This window comes from Tachypleus tridentatus, chromosome 12 (assembly GCF_004210375.1).
Source record: "Tachypleus tridentatus isolate NWPU-2018 chromosome 12, ASM421037v1, whole genome shotgun sequence".
In the NCBI taxonomy this organism is placed as follows: Eukaryota; Metazoa; Arthropoda; class Merostomata; order Xiphosura; family Limulidae; genus Tachypleus; species Tachypleus tridentatus.
Window position 1 is genome coordinate 71139750 of NC_134836.1, and position 21433 is coordinate 71161182.

The window sequence follows — 21433 nt, forward strand, 5'->3', positions numbered from 1 at the left end:
TCAAAATTGAAAAACAAAATGGCTGTCAATAAACATCCATAATCAGTAACCATTACTTTGTACACCCAAAAAGCGAAGGGAAATTTGTGCCTCCAGTATTTAAACAGAATGTTTTCTGTCTTTATTACAGACCTAAAGGGTTCTTTAAACTGAAGAAGAGGGGACCAATAGTCGCGGCACTTGAAACTTTTAGATAAGATTGAAGTAAATTATTCTATGAGACCTTGCTGGCATGAATGAAATGAAAGTCTCAGGTATAGAAAAGGACACAACCAAGACATTTAAAGCTAACCGAACTCTCGAACAGCGATTTCTTGTTGTGTGTGAAGTTCAACAACCACATCTATATACAAACAAATGGCCTAAGATTGGGCAACCAAGTATCACCAGTTCTAGCCAATATTTTTATGACACAAGTTGAAACACAAGCAGTTAACACAACATTACATCCACCACTATACTGGTACAGATATGTAGACGACACGATTGCGGGATTCACATTCACAGAACACACACTTAATTTTTCCAATCACATTAACGCTATACATCCCAACATTAACTTCACATGTGACAGGAATAAAACAATCAAATATCATTTCTTAACCTCAAAATTACAAGAACCGATATACAATTGAAGACAGAAATCCACCGAAAAATCACCCATACTGAACTATACATTCCTTGGGACTCAGCACATGATACAAAACAAAAGCTCAACGTACTAAGAAACCAAATCAACACAGTCATAAAACTATGCTCACCAAATAAAATTATCGATGAATTAGACAAAATAAAACAATACTTCATCAACATCAATAAATTTCCTCCACAAACCGTAGAAATATTATACGCACACACCAAGACAGAAAGCAAAATCAACCAACAAAAGTAAATATATCTCACGAATAAAAAAATCACGAAACCATATACTACTGCATCCCATATATTCCCCGGCCCGGCATGGCCTAGCGCGTAAGGCGTGCGACTCGTAATCCCGAGGGTCGCGGGTTCGCGCCCGCGTCGCGCTAAACATGCTCGCCCTCCCAGCCGTGGGGGTGTATAATGTGACGGTCAATCCCACTATTCGTTGGTAAAAGAGTAGCCCAAGAGTTGGCGGTGGGTGGTGATGACTAGCTGCCTTCCCTCTAGTCTTACACTGCTAAATTAGGGACGGCTAGCACAGATAGCCCTCGAGTAGCTTTGTGCGAAATTCCCAAACAAACAAACAAACAAAACCCATATATTCCCAACATCAGCAGAAAAATAACCAACATTTAGCAAAAACTAGCAACAAAATATGACATTCCAGCTAATACCAAATTTATTCAAAAAACAGGCACAAAAGTAAGGTCTATACTATGTAAAAACTATACTGACAAACACAACATCAACATTATTTATAAAATACAATGAAATAGATAACTGTTACGACTTCTTTATTGGAGAAAACTAGAAAAATGGAAACCAGAGTAAAAAAACACAAAAAGTCACCTTCACACACGTTTTCGAACACTGCAAATCAAGTAAACACAACATAACCATAGAAAACACCCAAATACTAAATAAAGAAACAAACGCAAAATTAAAGAAGCCTTACTTATACAACAACTCAAGCCCAAAATGAACTAATACAAAGGAACACCTTTATACCTATATTAATAAATATATCCAACATCTAAGCACGCCCTCTACATTCCTGCACTGAATTACACAACCGCCTTCAAACATGTAGTCAGCTATCGGTCAGTAATCCTTTCTTTCTTTGTGAGCCTGACGATGACCGAAAGTCGAAATGTTGTTCGCTCCTCTACATAGTGTTCTCTCTATTCATACCAGCCTTTTTTACACATATAATTTTCTCTACAAGTGGGTTTTCTCGTCATCACTATAAGAAATATTTTAAAATGCTTACTTGTATAGATATTTTATTACATTGTGACACATTGTCTTATATTTGCATTGAATATATATGCATGCGTCTACACAGCTTGAAAATTTTTATATGGCTATATATATACAGCTTTAAAACTTTAAACAAAAAGTCTAACAGAAGGTGTATCTCCATAGCAATGTAGGTCCTTCTTCTTCAGTCACCTCCAAAATATATGACACATTTTGTAATCCCACATTATAGCTTGTACCCTAGAATCTTTTTTTTTTTTAACGCAGCGTATTTGTTTAATTTTAATGTGTTTTGTTTTGTCTTAAAAATTATGGTTATAATATATATATACACTACTCAATATGCATTGCATGTGTATATATGTTTAAAACTCATGCGATTGCAAAATCCAGTCCATGTACCACCCCAGTATAGTTTAGTAGTTTCTTCAATCTAGTGTGTAAATACTTCGATATAGCTACAAGATATAAATATAGCAGCTACAAATCGCTCCTAAATATTACAACTTTTAGACACGTAGTCAAAATAACGACTTGTGGATTGAGAAAATAATTTCAACACTGTGTCTCAAATCTTAAGCTTGGTTGTTTACTTTTTGTAATTGCGTTTTAATTTTAAGCTTTCTATTTTGTTTCTGTATTTTTTTTAATATTCCTATTACCAATCTTTAAATTAACTTTTTTTTAGTAATATTGTATGCAGAAAAAGGCGTCGCAGTTAAAATATTAACATGTCGAAGGTAGTGTCCTTGTGGAACATTTTCAGAATCAGAGGGTGCTATTCAGTCTATTGTAAGATGTCTATGGTAGTTTCATGTCCTAAATAAATAAAAAAAACAACAACAGATGACGTAAATAAGTACCAAACACATTTGCAAAGTACAATATCAAAACGTGATAATTTTAAAATAAATTTATTATATACGCTATAATAGTTTAATACGAAAAATGCCGCATCGTAATTATAAATTACATCAAAGTGAAAGATCGTCAAAAGTTTTTATTTTATATTATGTTCAGCTCTGTATTAAGAAAACAGAAACTAAACAGCGCAATTAAACTTACTAAAAGTCACGGATAGTTATTAAACTTTATGGGGTAGTGATTTGTTAACTTGTAGCTCATAGTTGACATTTCCATTAAGACTTTTCATTTCGTACTGCTTTATGCGTTGTTCTTATCCGTTAAATAATCATATTAATTTAACACAGTAGAAAGCTCCACCTTACATCTTAATTTAGTTGGTATACTTTGGTTTCAGGTTCAGCACGTGATTGTTTAGTATTCGTGTATAGTTGTGATGATGTTTCTCTAAAATGTGATCTAATTGTTTATGTAAGTTTTAGAACCGAATATTCGCCCAAACTTAAAGGTACAGTCTTTTTGTTATTCTAAGTTAGTAAACGACAGTAAATGATATACCGTAACAGACTACTGGGATATTATCTATTATTATTATTACTACTACTAGTGTTGGAGACAACTGTTAACAGTACAAAAGTTTGGGCGAGGTTTGAAACTTAGCCGAAAATTTAATGTGTTGTCTTTGATATATCTTAATGTAATTTTGAAATTGAAGAGATAATAATGATGTTAAATAGATTGATATTTAATCATCAAAAGGTGTGCTTACTTTCTCATACGGTATTGCTAGAAGTAAAAAAAAAAATCTGTACTTCTAGGTTTCTATGAGTAATGTATGCTGTGACGTATGTTGAAACCCTATCTAAACCGTTTTCGGGTATAGTTATTGAGCTCGGCTGTTTAATTAAGAAAAATAATGTGTACATAATCTTTAAAAGATTAAATTATAAATTTTAGCATTCAAGTCTCCTAACTTATATCGGGAATTATTGTACTTCTCTCTTTTTTTTTTCTTTTTTTAAGTAACCTCTAATAAATATTCATTTGTTCTATAATACACTAAACTAATCAAACATTTAACATTATATGCAATGTATTCTAAGTTGTTTAAATTTGCTGATCATATCCAAGGCTTGAGTTTTGTTAGCTGTGAGGAGCAGGATGCTGTTTTATAACTGGATTTAGGTTATTTGGTGAATTGGTTTTCAGTTATAATGGATACAAAGTTATGCACATGTTTAGCTTTGGGCTCTTTACCTCAGAAAGGACACTGATTTGTTGGAAAGATTTCAGAGTAGGGTTAATGGAATGGGATAGCTAATCTCTTTGAATTTGTTTTCTTTTGGAAAGACTTGGAGGGGATCTGATTGAGGTGTTTGAAATTGTTAGGAGCAATAATGGTGTTAGTGTTTATTTTTAATGGTGAGAATGGTAAGACTAGGGAACACAAATTTTGGCAGTGTAGAAGTCATCTTTAACTGAGAAGGCATTATTTTTTTTACAGGTTAGATGACTTTTGGAATAGGTTGTTTTCAATAGTGGTAGATGCAGATAATTTAAAAGTTTAAGGGAAAGCTTGATCAATGCATAAATTATAAGGGTTAGTTTTGAATTGTTACTGTTTAATGCACTGAATAGAACAGTCTAGATAGTCTAAAAAGTCTTGTTGTCTTTTAATGTTGCATTATGAGTTATCAAAAGTTCCAATTATGATGAAAATAACCTTGATAGTGTTATTGAAAAAACAGATCTTGGCATCCTGGTTGCTCAGTTTTAAGCCACCTAAGCAGAGTTCTGTTGTTAGTAGTAGGGCAATGAAAATTTTAGGTTATATCTGCAAAAATATTTAATATAATTCTAAAAAAGTTGTGATTTTATTTTAATGGTCACTGGTTAAACCTTATTTGAAGTATTGTATTTAGTCTATGATTCCTTTACCTTAGGAAGGATGTTGAAAGTGAATTATTGGAAAAGTTGCCATATAACAAAAAGGTTAAAATTTTAAAATTGTTTTCTCTTAGAAAAAAGAAAAAGGGTGAGAGGGAATGTGAGATGTTGTAAATTGTTAAGGTAATTTATGGTGTCTATATGTTGTCATTTTTTTTCTTAAACTTTATGGTAAGAGTTGTAGAATTAGGAGTTATAAGTATACATTTTGGCAGGTTAGGAAACATTTTCAACAAAGGCAGTTTATTTTATCAAGAGTGAGGTTGGCCTTTAGAATGGGTTTCTGACAGATAGGATAAACTTAAAGGAATGATTGACAAATACTTAAATCAGAGGGGTGGCTTGAACTGTTTTATGAAAGTTTATTTTAATTGATGAGACAACCCAGATGAACCACTAGGTCACTTTTCCCTAAAATGTATATTCTGTAGCCCTTTGTTCGAACCTTTTTGACTTACTTGTCTTACTTTCAGTAGGTATTAGATATTCTAACTTTTTTATGACTATACATGTAATTGTAATTATTTTAGAGTTAATAAATAATTTATGTAAGAAGTGGTTTATATATAATTTTTAAGTGACTAGTGAACTACAACTAAAGTGGTGAATTTTGGTTGTGTAGAAAAACTAGTATTTAAAGTCTTTAAAGAGAAGAGGCACCTACTTTATGCATGAATAAGGCTCTTTTTATTGTGTTTACTTATAATTATTTTTATTTTTGTGTATTTTGTAAAGAAAGTTTAAAAGGTTTTAAAGAGTTTAAAAGTTCAAATTTTCATGTTTTGCATCACTCTTAAAAGGGGTACGAACTGTAATTTTCAAATTAACATTTTGTGAAAGTTGTGATACTGTTTAAAAGAAACCCTGTGATTTTGTTACTGTATGTAGATCCCACTCTGTACCGTTAGGGGGTGAATAACGAAGGAACAGAGCTTCAGTTTTTGTAACTACTCCTGGAGCTCAGTTTTTCTGCTCAATATTTTTCAAATGGAGCTTGGAAGATGACGAATAGAGCTAAAAAATCTTGATGTTCAGTAAATTTGACAACACAACATAGTAATGCTATTTGTAATAAATACCAGTGAATGCTATACAATGTACAGAATAGTGTAATTATATAATTTTTTTAAACAACTTGTTCAAATATCTAGCTCAGTTGTTTTTATTATCTTCAAATACTAATCTATCACTCTACAATTATGATATAGAAAAAAATGTTTCCCTGATATTTTTTTCAGCTTATGATCTTCTGTGTTATAGTAGACAATGTGATGCTTGGTGATTAGTTCATTCCTTTAAGAATAGCCAGTTAGCGTGGTTTAAGTGAAGTAATGCTTCAAAAGCTTAAACAGTGATGTAAGTTGGATTTTATGTTGTTGTTTTTTTATTATAGTTATTCCTTCAACAACTGATCAGTTACTCAATCAAAAGACTGCCAAACAGAATTAACACATCAGCCTCTCAACCATTACAACAACTTCAGGCATAAGTTTTAAAAAAATACACTGAGAAACTGTCATTCAAAAATAAGCTTACTTTCATTTCATGAGTAAATGAAATTGAAATAATAATATAATGCATACTTTCATGTTTTACTTTTATATATAATTCTACACACATTAGAAATCTCTTTGTAACAATAATTATATGACAGAAAGAAGTAAAGATTTTTTTCATTTTTTGGTTATTATATTTCAATTCTTTTTGACATCACATTATTTCATTGGTCTCTATACAGTTAGTTTTATACACTGTGCTTAAATGTTTCAGAAAATAGTTAATTCTTCTACACTTGGTTAATGTTTACATGGTAAGTGACTAATTTACCAACCACCTTAAATTCATGTGTATATATATATATATATATATATACACACATGCAGGAGAATTGTAATTTTCACATGTGTGAAAGTAATATGATTTTTCACTGCAGAATAACTTGATTGCTCTAAACGTTAGAAGCCATTTTAACCAGTGAGTTTCATGTAAATGCAACGGTGAAAACAAATTTAAAAATTTATGCCAATCTGCATTCAGTTACTGATGCATAAAATTGAAAATTAATTTTAATACTGTAATTACATGCACTGTTTTATATAAATGTGACAGAATAAATTAAATATGGAAACTTTGAACTAAATATATAAATGCTTTTTGTTTCTTTCAGCTTGTATTGTAAAATGTAACAAATGTATTGATGAAAATTTCTGAGCTGACAATAGAATTAGAAAAAAGATAACTGGAAAAATTGGTGATTAGATTTTTTTTCTTGTTTTAATATTCCCACCTTATAAATTGTTTTAACTTTTGTAAAGAGCCATTATCATAAACATTCTTTCAAAATAGTAAATATTGTGCAGTTTTTGTTTTCCAAGGTTATGTTTTTACTTAAGTATTATGACAAGAATGTTTTATCACATGAAATCTAAGGACAGTTATATTCAATAATGTATTAATTGATTTCAGTAACAGTGTCCTAAAATCAGATATTCCAGTTTTATTTCAAAATGCTTGGTTCTTTTTATTTAATGAGTTGTTCTAACAAAATAATAAATTTAGTTATGAATATCCAGTTTTCCATAAGTCTTGTTATGTTTTTTTTTTTCTAACCTTCCTGGCTGATTTCTCATGCAACACTGCTAGGGGATGTTTTTTAAAAGAACACGAGAATGGTAATATAAAAATAAAATCTTAAACTTTTATGTTTAATGCTTTCCTGATTTGTAATTAATATCACCAAGTAAAGTTTATTTTCATCAAAAAAAATAAATTATTGTTAATCTTATGGAAATTCCATGGGAGAAACTAAAGGAAAATTATTAGTAATATTTTTTTCATAGGTTTCATGTTACATTACACACAACATGTACCCACGTTACAACAGCTCATGGTTACAAACGTAACTTAGTTTTAACTTGTTGTGTGTAATGATGTGAGAATTGTTTCTAGTTAGAAGTACTTGATTAATGATCCTGATTATTAATTGATTAGTAAATTTCACTCATCATCTAGCTCTGTTTCTAACTTACTCGGGGGGAGTTTGTGCTTTGTGTACAAAACATTTTTTTGGTTATAGCATTTTGTATTTGAATGTAAAAAGTTTATAAACTGGATAAATGCTGGATAAATGAAATTAAGTGATCTGCCCAGACTACTTGCATGTTAGGCCTAGTATAGTGTTTTGGTGACTGCAGTATTAAACCGAAGTGGATTAAATTTACTCTGTAGCACGATACCCACCAAACACTTTAAGACACTTTGAGTTAAACAGTAAGTCAGATGGCTTGTCTAGTAAGAGACATATTTAGTGATGCTTTGAAAATCTGGGTATTGGAGTTAGGTATTAACACTCAACACAGTAAAGGTACCAGTACCCTAAGTGTTTATAAACAAATGAAATTCACACAGAAACAGTGTTGTCTGAGATGAGTCTCCGAGGGATGACTGCTTCTTTTCCCAAATACCTTACTATTTTTAGTACAGAGTACTATCTATACAGACTTCTTATAAAGATATGGTGGAACTTGTCTATATTTCTTTGTTTATAATTTCAGTTGTGCTTGGTTTAATGACATTTAAAGATATTCCTGTGTGCATGCACTTCATTATTTTAGTTATCTTAATGTTTTCTGAAGATTTTCTATCTGTGACTTCTTATATTTATGAGGCACTATATTTATTGCAATTAAGTTTATCTGGAAAGAAGTTATCAACAGAAACTTAATTTATTAAATAACTGTTGAATGAAAAGTGATTATTTTAATACTGTTTACACACTGAACAGCCAATCCTATAAACTAACCAATGAAAGACAATGCAGCAAGATGATGATGACAAGTCTGAGTCCAGCTCTTCCTTTGAAAGTGATCCGGAGGATATACTGTTGCAGAGTTCTCGTAGTGGAAATGTTCAAGTAGTAAATCAGCTATTGAAAGAGAAGATAAAAGGACATGTTTCATTTGATATCAACTGCAGAGGTTAGGAATGATTCATTTATTTGATTTTATTAATTAAGTGATTTGTTTTATATTTTTGTAGGTAGGTCTTACGTAAAAAAATGCACAAACGTAAACATTCCCTGAGGTTGTGTGGCCTTTATTTATCACATGCCAACATATTCTGTTTGCTGTATGAGTAAACACTGAAAGATTGATATTAATATAAGTATGTATTATAGATCTCTTTTGAATATTAAATTTTTTGAATCTATCTCATGGACAACAAAGGATACAACAGAATAGACTTGTTAAAATATTTAACAGGAAGGGAATTTGTTTCCTGTGTAAATTTTAGAGTTTTCTTGCTTCTTGATGTAAATAAAGTTTTGAGGTTATTTCTCTTTATTTAGATGAAGGCACCATGACCATTATTACATGTATTGATTATCATAGTCTTTTTTTTTTTTTTTTTGTTGAAACAAATCTTTTCTTGTTCCAGTTTGTGACTTTGATTACTTAATTGTTGGAACAGTGGTATGGTGGGTTGGGTGTGGACTAGTGGTCAGCACGTCTGGGTTGTGAATCATGTCAGCAGAAAAAGATGTTGTGAGGTTGGGGTTATGGGGACACTCAGATAGTTTTTGTGTAGCTTTGTGTGAAAGTTGCAAAACAAATCGGGTCTGTATTGCAAGGTACCTATCAGCATCTGGTTAATGAGATAATGATAATACTGTTAAATCACTTCAACTTAATAAAGATAGGTATCACAGACTGCCTATTTTCAAATGAAAAAGATTTAGAGCATAAAACATGTTTAGAAGATGAGGAAAACAGATCACACAGTGTCCTTTTTTGGCACTGAATACACTGGAAAACCAGATAAAGAAGATAAATACAAGAACTAAGAGGGAAGAAAATTTCTACATGAGACATCTTTCTGCTGTTCAGACACATGGTGAATGTTGTGATTGTTGATCTAAATACATGAAAGAAACAAACAGATTAAGAGGATTCTAAATTCGGTTACCCTGTAAACACGAGATTGTAAAACTGATCTGTCTCCAATAGTCCGTCATGCCTGAGAATAAGTAATTAGTTTTAACCAAAATCTTTGATTGAACGAGTTAAACCAGTAACAGTAATTGAGTGGTGCTACCACTTTCTTTCTAGTTTGGTGTATGTCTGTTTAAAAACAAAGTTTTATCTTTAACTCAGTAACATCTTTATCTCGACTTTCCTTCGTTCAGGGTCTTGTGTTGTTTCAAGACTTGTTTTTTAATGCTAGAGAACTGATTTGATCTAAGACTCGTTTCTGTAGTGTTAAACATAAATTAGTGTGATGAACACCTATTAAAAGAAAATTTCAGTATTATAACTCAAGTTAAAAAGATAAAGTTAAAAGTAAAAGGAAGTCAAGTAAGAAATGGAAGTAAATCAGAATTATTTAGTAATTATTAGTATCCAAATTTTATTTTTTTAATACTCTTTAAGTTTTTTGCATTTTTAAATTATTACTTCTATTGTAGGGACACAGAAAAGTAACCGTGGATGGTCAGCACTGCACCTTGCTTCTTATTTTGGGCATACATCAGTTGTTCAACTGCTGTTACAGGTCAGATGTAGTTTCATGTTTTGATAGGTTTTTTTAATTGCCAGTATGATTTTCTAGTTTCTTGTTAAAAACTATATAATTTTTTGATGTATTAAGGTTGTCTTTTTATTAATGAGCATGACATATAAGTATACCACGAGTTTCTATCTTCTTATTTTAATACAGGATTCTTATAAATTTATTATTTATTATACAGGCCCAGCATGGCCAGGTGGTTAAGACACTCAACTCGTAATCCGAGGGTCACGGGTTTGAATCCAAGTCACACCAAACATGCTTGCCCTTTCAGTCATGGGGGCATTATAATGTGACAGTCAATCCCATTCATCATTCGTTGATAAAAGAGTAGCCCAAGAGTTGGCAGTGGGTGGTGATGACTGGCTGTCTTCCCTCTGGTCTTACACTGCTAAATTAGGGACAGCCAGCACAGATAGCCCTCAAGTAGTTTTGTGCAGTGAAATAAAACAAAAAAACAATTTATTGTATGTATGAACAGTTTTTACATAACACCTGCTCAAGTGCTGTAAGTAAATGTCTTTTAAAGTATCCCAGTGATGTCACTGATAATGAAAAGAACTGTTGAAAACTTATATTAATTGAATGTATTCAAGGCCAGTCAACTGGTACAATTCCATGTCTGTGAAGGAGTTTTGACTATAATTCTGTGTTTACGGAGTGCATTTTCATCAAGCATGGCATACATATTAAAACAGCACAAGTCTGTTGTACGTATAAAATTCAGATGTATTAACAAAGCATTTGTATTGAAGATTCATGAAGTCAGTCTGACTTGGAGGCTGAGAGTGAGGTGATGTTCATGTGAAGAATAAAAACACTTTAATCGACTGAACAGATTTCCACTTTCATAACCTATACAGTCTCTTAAATTCACATCTACAGTGCTTTTCAGGAAATTCTGTACAGTGTTTTTGATATTTTATATAACATACATTGTTGCCAAACCTGCAATTTATAGTAACATGTTGATTTTGATAACTCTGCATCAAATGTATTAGACTACATTGAACGACATTCTTAACAAGGTCAGACTGCTTACATTTTGACCTCCCCCCCATTTGTGCATACAGAATGAATTCAGTTTTACAGGTTAAGGCTTATGATAAGATGCTCTATCATCTTCCATTTCACGAAAAGCTGAAAATGCTCATATTACATTAGAATCATCAGATTACGGTTTAGGCATGTATCTCAGCTTGTCCCCCAGTTTATTATTTTATTAGATTTTGTGTACTTGATTTGATGAGACTGTGCATAATGGAAAAATTAATATTGTTTGAACTGTTGTAGTACATACCTCCATAACAAAACTTTGAGATATAGTTTTAAGCTTGTCTTGTAATAGGTGAGATAATGCACTGTAATATTCTGTATTTGACAAAATTCAGATTTATTGGTTAACCTTTATTTAGACAACATACCTATAAAAAAAATCATATTTAAGAATTAGTAGCATTTTAATAAAATGAATTGGAAGATTTAGTTCAGAATATATTTAATTTTAATATATAATATTTTAAGACAGTTAACCTCTTTAAGTTCTGTGAACATCTTTCTGGTATTGAGCGTGCGCCTTCTTACAAAGCTACCTTTTGCTCTCTTTTTAACACAGCTGCATGTCTGAAGACTTACAGTACTAGAGACCAGGTTTCAATAACGTGTAGTAGGCAGAGCACAGGTAGCTCATTGTGTAGCTTTGTGCTTAATTAAAAACAACAGTGAAGTTACCTTACAAATATTGAGCACACTTCTTTATGCCAACTTATCAGAACTAATTAAAAATAGTAGTTCTAACACTTTCAAGAATCTTAAACTCAAATATATTTATCTTTATTTTAGAAAAAAGTTAATACTTCTTTAATATCATTTTCAAATAAAAACAAAAGAATATCAAGTTATTTTTTTCCCACATCTGAAGACTTGTCAATAAAAAACATACCAGTTTTATAATATTTTTATACTTCCAAACCCAAAGAATATGTTTATATTTTACAAGAAAGTATCATTGCTTGAGAACATAATTATCCAAATTTTGTTTCTTACCTGATTTTCCCTTCTGTTTCACATCCTCCGTGTCCTCTCTACCACCAGTTGGGGAGTGGATTGATGTTCTATGTTCAAGATATATTGTTCTCTTATTGATCAAAACTTGACTATGGATCAAGGTCTATGGCTCTGCCAGACCACCGACCTTAAAGATGCTGGACCCCATTCATCATCAAGGACTTTGACTCTGCAATGGGGCTTTCTGCACCTCCCAGTTCAAAGCTTATATGTAGAATCTCATGAACCTTCTCTGCACCTTTGCTGTTTGCAACTGTCTTTACTATATTCTTGAAACTTCATTTCCTTACCAAAGCATCTCACTTGGGGATGTGTTTTCCTTCCTCAGTGGGCCATACTTTTTCAGAACAGATGATCTGCCATTGCTCCTTTTGGCCTTCACATCCAGGTGCAATTGAATGAATTGGGTCTGTCCTTGGATAATATTGCAGAATCCACTGGTCAGCCCATCCCACCGTGCTTATTACAGTTCCCAAATGTGATCTTTCTTTAAGTCATCTGAGAAAGGCAGATACTCCCGATTGGAAGTACCGTTTCTTATTTACTGAACATCTTTTGAATAATTTTTTCATTCCAATTTATGCAGATGGTTCCAAATCGGGTAACTCTGTGGGCTTTGTCATGGTTTGTTACGGTTTGGTGGTTGCACGTAGAATCCCCTCTACAGCTTCTGTGTTCACTGCTGAACTGTATGCCATTTCTCTTGCCCTGGATCATATTGAAGCTAAGCAGTACTCCAACTGCTTCATTAATACTGACTCTCTTAGTTCTCTACTGGCCCTGAAATCACTTCCGTTGGATCACACCCGTTCTCGCTGATATTCAAAACCGACTGGCCCATTTCTCATTAACATCTACTTATATTCAGTTTTCTGGATATCAAGCCACATTGGTATTAGGCGGAGCGAGCTTGCAGACCACGGCAGCTAAATCTATCTGCTCTGGCACTATCACCACTGTGCCTATACCATACATGGACTATGGTCCTGTATTCAAGGCTCAGATCCATGCCAGCTGGCAGTCAACTTGAAGTGAGCAATGCTAAGACAAGCTTTTCCAAATAAAACCCTTTATTGGACTTTGGCCATCTAGCTTTCGTAAGGTTCGGAAGGAGGAAGTTGTTCTAACTAGATTACGCATTGGTCATAGTTATTAACACATTGTTTTCTTTTATCTGGATCTGATGCACCAGTGTGTAGTTTGTGTAACACTGAAATCACTGTAAGCCACATTTTACTTTCTTGCCATCGTTACAACTCTCAACGACGGCACTATTTTAAACATGCTCTGTCCCAAGGTTTGTCCATAATATTAGACAGTGTTATTGGTGATGGTGGCACTATCCACCTTGATAAAGATTTTTAGTTTTTTAATTGGCAATTAATCTTTTTAATGTCATTTAAGTGTTTGATATTTATTCATTACACCTTTTTAATTGTGGTTCCCTTTTATGAGTTTTAATCTCTGTAGTTTGATTTGAAATTGGAAAATGGCCAGGACATTAAATAACTCGACACCAGGACTGGAAAGGCCAACTTCAGGTGACTATTGCTGCTGTTTGAACTATCCGTTTGAACTACCCGTTAGTTGTCCTTGCGAGTTATTATTACAATTTTGCTGCATGTCTTTTAACACTTTTATTACTTTACTTTTTGATACTGGCCATAATGACACATAACCTGGAACCAGGACTGGAAAGACCAACTTCAGGTGACTGACGGTGGTTCTTGTACTTACCTGTTAGTCTTCCTGGCGAGTTATGATCATTACCATTTTGCTAGAGAAAGTCATTTACAACTTCTCTTACTCTGCTTTCTCTCTTACCATTGTAAACTAGGTGTCAACATTGGTTTTATGCTTTTTCTGTTTTTCAATGATATTTTGTTTTACCTTCATTTCCTTTTATGAATTTTACTACATTTACTTTATTTCTACCTTTTTACTGGGTGTTTGGTGCAGATAACCTAGCTGCTTTGTGCCATAAAACACTAAATCAACCAACCAACCCTTCTGTTTCGCTGATTTTATTGGTATAACGTCATTTGTAATCACATAAGATGTGATATGATAAACTACTCATGAAGCTGTACTTGGAAACTTAATAAGAGTTAAAATATCACTGGATGCAGCATAATACAAGATACTTATATCATTATACAATGAATAAAGTGGTGTGAGAAGTAATTTAGGGTTTTATGTGAAAGTGGCAAAACCAAGATTCTACATAAAAAACAAACAAACAGAATGTAATGGGAAGTTAAGAAGACCTAAGGGAAAAAACGTATTAATGTTTCTGTGTTAAGTTATATTTATTTCAAATCTGTGGAAAATGCATTATTTAATAAGAAATTGGTTAAGCTTAGTCATATTTAACAAGAGTGATAGACAACCATAGTAGTTGAGCATTGGTTGGCCACACTCGATTTCTCTAGATCTCACGAGTTACACAATACCACCTGTACTGTTTTATTTTAACTTAATTCCGTCATTAGCGTAGATGTAAATATCTCCTAAATTTCAACACATTTTCCACTATATAAAAGCCTGTGAAAGAGGTAGCTTTTATTACCAAGGATTTATTTAACACCAAGTGAAATTAATTTGATGTTTGTTATGAATGGAAATTTTTTATTGATGATTGAGTACTTATAAGAAATGTGGAAAGAAAGTAAAACTAATCATTGAATTCCGGGAAGATTGATTAATTATTTGTAATTAAACACAAAGCTATACAATAGGCAATCTGTGCTCTGTCCATTATAGGTATTGAAACTTGGTTTCTAATAGCATGAATCCACAAACGTGCTGTTTTCCCATTGAGGGTGAATTCTGGGTAGAGACTGATTATGTTAATTTGTTATTACCTAAAACAAGCTGAAACAAAGATAAATAACAAAAAATATAATATTTTGCCCAATTTGGAAAGATCCCAGGATAGAAGCTATAATGTAGGATGTAAAATGTGTCCTAGGTTTTGGAGGTGACTGATGGAGTAGGAGCTACATTGCAATGGGGATACACTATCTATTAGTGTTAACCTCCATTTGCCAGCACTTCTCACCAAACTTTTTCATGGCCATGACTTGACCCTCTTCTGCTATTGTTTTTGTCTCTTGTTTGCTACTCATCTCATAGTTTTTATGTTCACCATTAAATCATCTGTCTGTTATATTTTCTACATCAATGTATTACAAATACAACTTTCAATAATTGTCTGCTTTTAAGTCTTGTAGTAAAAAATCAACTATTAAACAGATGTAAAATATTCATTCACAAAATAAATATTTATGTTAATAGTGTTTTATATTATGGCACTGTGAAATAAATAACAAATGAAAATGCTTTGTTATAGAAAAATGGTGAATTTGCTACTTTATTGTGATTCTTTATGTTGGAGTGTAAGCTTGTTTGTTTGTCTGATTTTTTAAATTAACTTTTAAATATATTTTATCATTCTTCCATTAATTATTCTGTGAAATTTATGCTTTTAACATAAAATAATTAAGATTGTGAAAAATAAATTGTGTCAGTGATAGCTCGTACTTGTATGAATGATCCGTTGCAAAGTTTTGTTATAAGATACTTGTATTTTATCATTCCAGAACAAAGCAGATGTAAATGTTGTAAATGATACAGGCGACACCCCTCTTCACAAAGCAGCTTACACTGGGAGAGAGGCAAGTTTTAAGTAATACCTTTATAAATGAAATTTTGCACATAGTGCTGAAATTCTCATTACTAGCAAACATCATCAACTTTAGCTTCTTTTGCAATTATGATAAAATAGAAAATATTTGTCTTTGATTTATGTATGACAGAATTATTTTCTTTAACATATTATAGAAATAATACCAAAAATTGAATGTTTTACTAATTTGTTTAGAGAGATTCACACAAGTTTTTAAAATAAAGTATAAAAAGTTCACACAATTTCCATTGAAATATTAAGTTTTCATAATGTTTCTTATGAATTTAAATAACAGAATTTGGTGCAAGTAAATTTTTGTCAAATTACAATTGTTCCTGTTTATGCCATTAGTAATAGAGAGTATTTGCTGTTTAACATGCCATATATTTTAAGTTTTATTTCTAGAGTAATCTCTCTTAGTAATTAATTTTTTTTTTGTAAATGAAATGTACAATTTGCAAGTTACTGTAATCTTTTGCATGCATTGAATCCTTTGTTTCATTTGTAAGTATAGAATGATTAGGCCTATCCTGTGTACTGTAAAATGTTTTAGAATGCGTGCAAAAGAATAATACAGCTCATTTGAAAAACAGACTTAGATTTTAGTCACTGAGGTACTTTTTATGGTTTTCATGTTTTATAATGCAAGTTTGTGCAGAGTTGTGAACAATAAATGAACTAGTAAAAAAAATTGCACAAAGAAAATAACTTTGCAATATACAAAACAGGAAATAAAAGTATTTTTTGTTTTTTCGCCCTTTAGGGACTTCTTATTTTATTATTAGCCAATGATGCTGATGTTTTATTAGAAATGGAGAAGGGCAAAGACCAAAAGACGTTGCCAAAGTTGAAGATGTTCGAAAACTGTTACAAGGTATGTGTAGTATGTACAGGTTACGTTAAAGATTGGTAATGTGAAGAACGATACTGCAGATGTCTAAAATCTTAGTAAAGGACGGTAGTTATAATAGAAGAACATGTATGCAAATGTTTCGTTATAATGATCCCATCATAACTACAGAGCATCTCTCAGGTGTCAAGGGGTATACACCTGCTTATAAAAAAAACAAAACAAGATGTGATATCAAATAATAATTCTAACCCTATTTCTGACCTGGCATGCCCAGATGGGTTAAGGCACTAGACTTGTAATCTGAGGGTTGAGGGTTTGAATCTCCATTGCACCAAGCGTGCTCACTCTGTCAGCCATGGGGGTGTTATAAAGTTAAGGTCAGTCCCACTATTTCTTGGTAAAAGTAGTCCAAGAGTTGGCGGTAGGTGATGATGACTGGCTGCCTTCCCTCTAGTCTTACACTGCAAAATTAGGGGACTAGTGCAGACAGCCCTTAAGTAGCTTTGTGCAAAATTCAAAACACACAAACAAACCTTGTAGCTTTAATGCGAAATTAAAAAAAAAAAAAAATCCCACAGTTTATAACTCAGAGAAGATTGTATTGTTGACATTGTCATTCTCTGACATTTAACCCTATAATGATGACTCATAGATCAAAAGCCATATTATTGCATTTGTTGACTTGTTTTCAAAATTTTATTGAACTATTATTTTATGAATTTATGTCATTAAGCTTGGTATCAAATTGTAGATTGCAATTCAAATTTTAGTATTATGTGTTGGTTAATTTCTTAACTTAAAAATGAATCTCAAAAGATCACACCTAAATGTAGATTTTAGTGAGTCACATGGTAAGTTGAATGCAGCACTGTTTAAAGTTACATGTTTGTAATGTCAAAATGCCAAGTCTACAGTTTAATACAAATTAGGAATTCAAATTACTAATATTAACAAGTTAGAATATAAAATAAGAAAGCCAAAACTTTTTATTTTACTGAGATATAGCTTATGTCCTGAATCAAACATGGTGGTTCCATTCACCTCTTTCTATTTTGAAAAGTCCCTTATAAATACTTACTTAAATATATAATGTGAATAAGCAATCAGAAGCTCAGATTATCCCCCTATTTGCATTCTTGCCCAGTTTAAAGTGCTTGGAAGCTGTTTCATTCTCTCAAACGAAGATTTCATGCAGGTAGGTTATGTTTTTTAGTTTGATTGAAATTACACATTTTCTTAGGTGAAATACAGTTTAGTTTTTAAACTTGATAAATTATGGAGGACTTCGTGTATCGATATAGTTATTTATGATTATTTTGGTTATTCCACTAACTGTGTGTGTATAAAACCTAAAAGAATTGTTTAGCATCCTTCACATACAAAATTTAATTTGAAAAGGCTTAGCAAGAGTAAATGAGCACATAGGTTGTAACTAGAAGATATTTGTTGCTGTGCTTACTTACTGTTTGTGTTTTAAGAAAAATAAGTTTAGTAATTTATTTCTAAATAGTAATAATTAATATACGAATATAATGTATAATAATTGAAATGTGACCACATTTTACCAAATACCAGTCTACTAAAGCACAGCTAAGACCAGTCAGATTTAAATTACTGGATATGGTAACACGAGTGCACATGCACTGTATCAATGCAAGTTCTGTAACATTAACTAGCCATGCTTAAAAGGTAAATATAAAGAAAGTAATAAATATAGATGAATGTATTATATTATGAGATTTAAGTCATTTAGAGTAAATATTTGTTTTATGTTATAATTTATTTATTGTGTAATGAAAATGTATAATTTATATTTATTTCCTAAATTTTTATGGTAGTTACAAAGTTAGTGATATTTACAGACTTAATGTAGTTAGGGTAGAAGAAATAACAGACGAAATATAAAGTTTTCCTTAAAACAAACATTTGGAATGAATTTAGAAGGTTTTACAGATTACATAAATAATATTTGGGATTTCTGGGTTGAAGAATAGTTTTATAATCATCACACGAAAATCACTGTGCTTTGTTTGGTAATTAAATGAACCATTTTCACAAACAAACTCTTAGTAACAGAACTTCATCATAAAAACTGATTTTTTTTGTGTACAACATACTTGGACTCTTCTCTAAAAGTCTATCAAATTTTGTGAAGCTACACATGCTGTAACAAAAGTTATAGAATAAATACTTGTATATATTATACCGATCCCATCCCAAAAGAGATAATTTAATTTATAAATGAAAATGGGGGGGAAAATCCTACTTTCATTTCTGCATAGCTCCAAGAAATCTTTCTGTAAATAATTCATTTATTGAATTTTTGTTAGCATAGATTTATATTTGGTGAGAAAAGGTGATTTGTGTCAGGTGTTTTAATGTGAATTTTCTTTTTTGTTAGTCACGGCAAGTTGTTTGAATTATTACTCATGAAGTTTTAGTTTGAAACTTCCCAGATCAGATTATAAACTGCTTACATCATTGTGAAGTAAATAAATTGGCTTTAGCTATAACTTGTGATTTCTCGTTATATTGGTTTTCCCGAGCTTGTTTAGAGTTTTAACAATATGTAATGCAGTTTGTAAAGTTACAGTTAAATTGGGTTAACTGATGGAATGTATATGGTCGTGTATATGTATAGAAATGTTTAAATTATGTACATTTAGGCCATTGCCCAAACAGGCGTCATGGTACTTCTCTCTTGGATGATTTTTTATTTTAGCATTTGATTTGTTCTTTTAAGTCACAATTTTTTTTTATTATTTTTTGCCATTAAAGCAACTAATATCTTAACTTGTAGTTATTTGTTCAAAAGTTTCCACATTGTTTACTCTTTTCATTGTGTTGTGTTATGGTAGCTAAACTATTTGTATGATTGTATGGACTTTCATATTTCAGTGTATTATGAAAACATCTATGAAGTCTTGCATAGTGGTACTGTTTTATAGTAGAGTGATTGATGTTCCTTAAAACTTTACTCTCAAGTACTTTAAAACAAAATATTATGGAAATCATGAATAAATGTGTATCTAATAGTATGAGTTAAGACTTGAAGATTGTATTTTTTAATTTTTTTGGTTGACAGAGAGCCACCTGTAAAGTAAGGAGAAGGAATGACATGATTTACTAGACCCTTTTAAAATTTTTTTTTTCAATAGTTCAAAGGTTTTATGCATACAAGTACAGTGGTTTGAAAGCTTGCAGTGTATTTGATCTCGATACTCATCTCTATTCCTTTCACAGCTGCAGAAGATGCTGGGCGTGAAGAGGAAAGAGGCCAAACTCTTAGTGCTGCCGGAAGGAGACCTACAAACATTAAATAAACTAGTATGTTGAAATTATGTTTACTGGTAACAATACACTTCAGTTTCACAGTTACAAATAAGGAATGAGATCTACAAACATTGAACAAACAAGTATGTTGAAGTTAAGTTTCCTGGTAACAGTACACTTTGGTTTTAGTTTCAAATAAGTCACAGTGAAGAACTAATGAAGTGAATTTTAAAGCCTCTGGTAGCAAGATGGTAAATCTGAGTTTTACACTAAAACCTGGGTTTCAATACCCATTATGGGCAGAGCTTTACAACCAACAAAATTTAATCAGTGATGTCGAAACCCACTTGTTGAGAAATTTAAGTTTGAAACTGATGCAAGGTTTACTGACAAAGAAATATAAATAAAAAAAATGGATAAATATAAAAAAAACAGTTCTCTTTGAGTTATATTTTATCAGTCAAAAAATTAAGAAAGTGTTAAATTGTCTTTCGTTTAGGAGGGTGGGATATTAATTGTTGCTCAACTTCATGAAGTCATCTTATAGTATGAAGTTAATCTGGTAAAACTTTGGAAATATTTTTAACATTTTGCTCTGTTTTATCTAAACATTAAGAAGTTTTATTGTACTGAAGTAATGTTATTAGTGCATCATAAAGTAAGTGTTTGGCAGATGCACACAAACCACTGTTTGTAGAAGAATGTTGAATTTTTGTGGGTGTAGTGTTTATTTCAGAGTTATTTGAAAATTTTGTGCATTGTCATTTTAGCTTACATTCAGTAGGAGCTAGTCCTAAAAATTTAATCACAGTGTTAATGCCATGCATTATTGTCAACTACTTTTAGTACCAATTCAAAGGTTCTTAGTTTGGGAATAAAGTTGTCCTTTATGAATAATCATAATTATTTGTCATTAAATGTATGATGACATCACTGAACCAACTTTTGGAGTTATGATTCTGTGTATGTAGATGATGAAAGTGTTTCAATGATTTTGTGGATATAATTTACCAATAAACTTACACAATTGTACTTGCTGAGAGACTGGAGAAAAAATTGCATTTGTTTGGGTTAAAATGAATATTTTAGACTTTGCAACTTAAAGTGATTATATCAGCTTAGGTAATTGAACAGTGCACTATAATTAAAAGGTAAAGATAAGAGTCAAGTTAACTGTGATTTAGAGTTTGGTGGAGATCTTATTGTACCAAAGTTTGGCTGTTTGTAAGTAGCCTTGTTTAGTGTATTTTTGTGATGATAAACTAATGTTCAAT

At 31.6% G+C, this 21433-nt stretch overlaps 1 protein-coding gene across 1 annotated transcript; it reads left to right on the plus strand.

The window, feature by feature from the left end:
- The first annotated feature begins 3150 nt into the window (after positions 1-3150).
- Positions 3151-20222, plus strand: LOC143235661 (uncharacterized). The gene is made up of 9 exons (XM_076473883.1): positions 3151-3274; positions 5952-6069; positions 6881-6964; positions 8498-8690; positions 10178-10263; positions 15948-16022; positions 16797-16907; positions 18031-18081; positions 20130-20222. Exons 4-9 carry the CDS (start codon positions 8528-8530, stop codon positions 20220-20222), a joined length of 579 nt encoding a protein of 192 aa, XP_076329998.1. The 5' UTR covers positions 3151-3274; positions 5952-6069; positions 6881-6964; positions 8498-8527.
- Positions 20223-21433: the final 1211 nt, after the last annotated feature.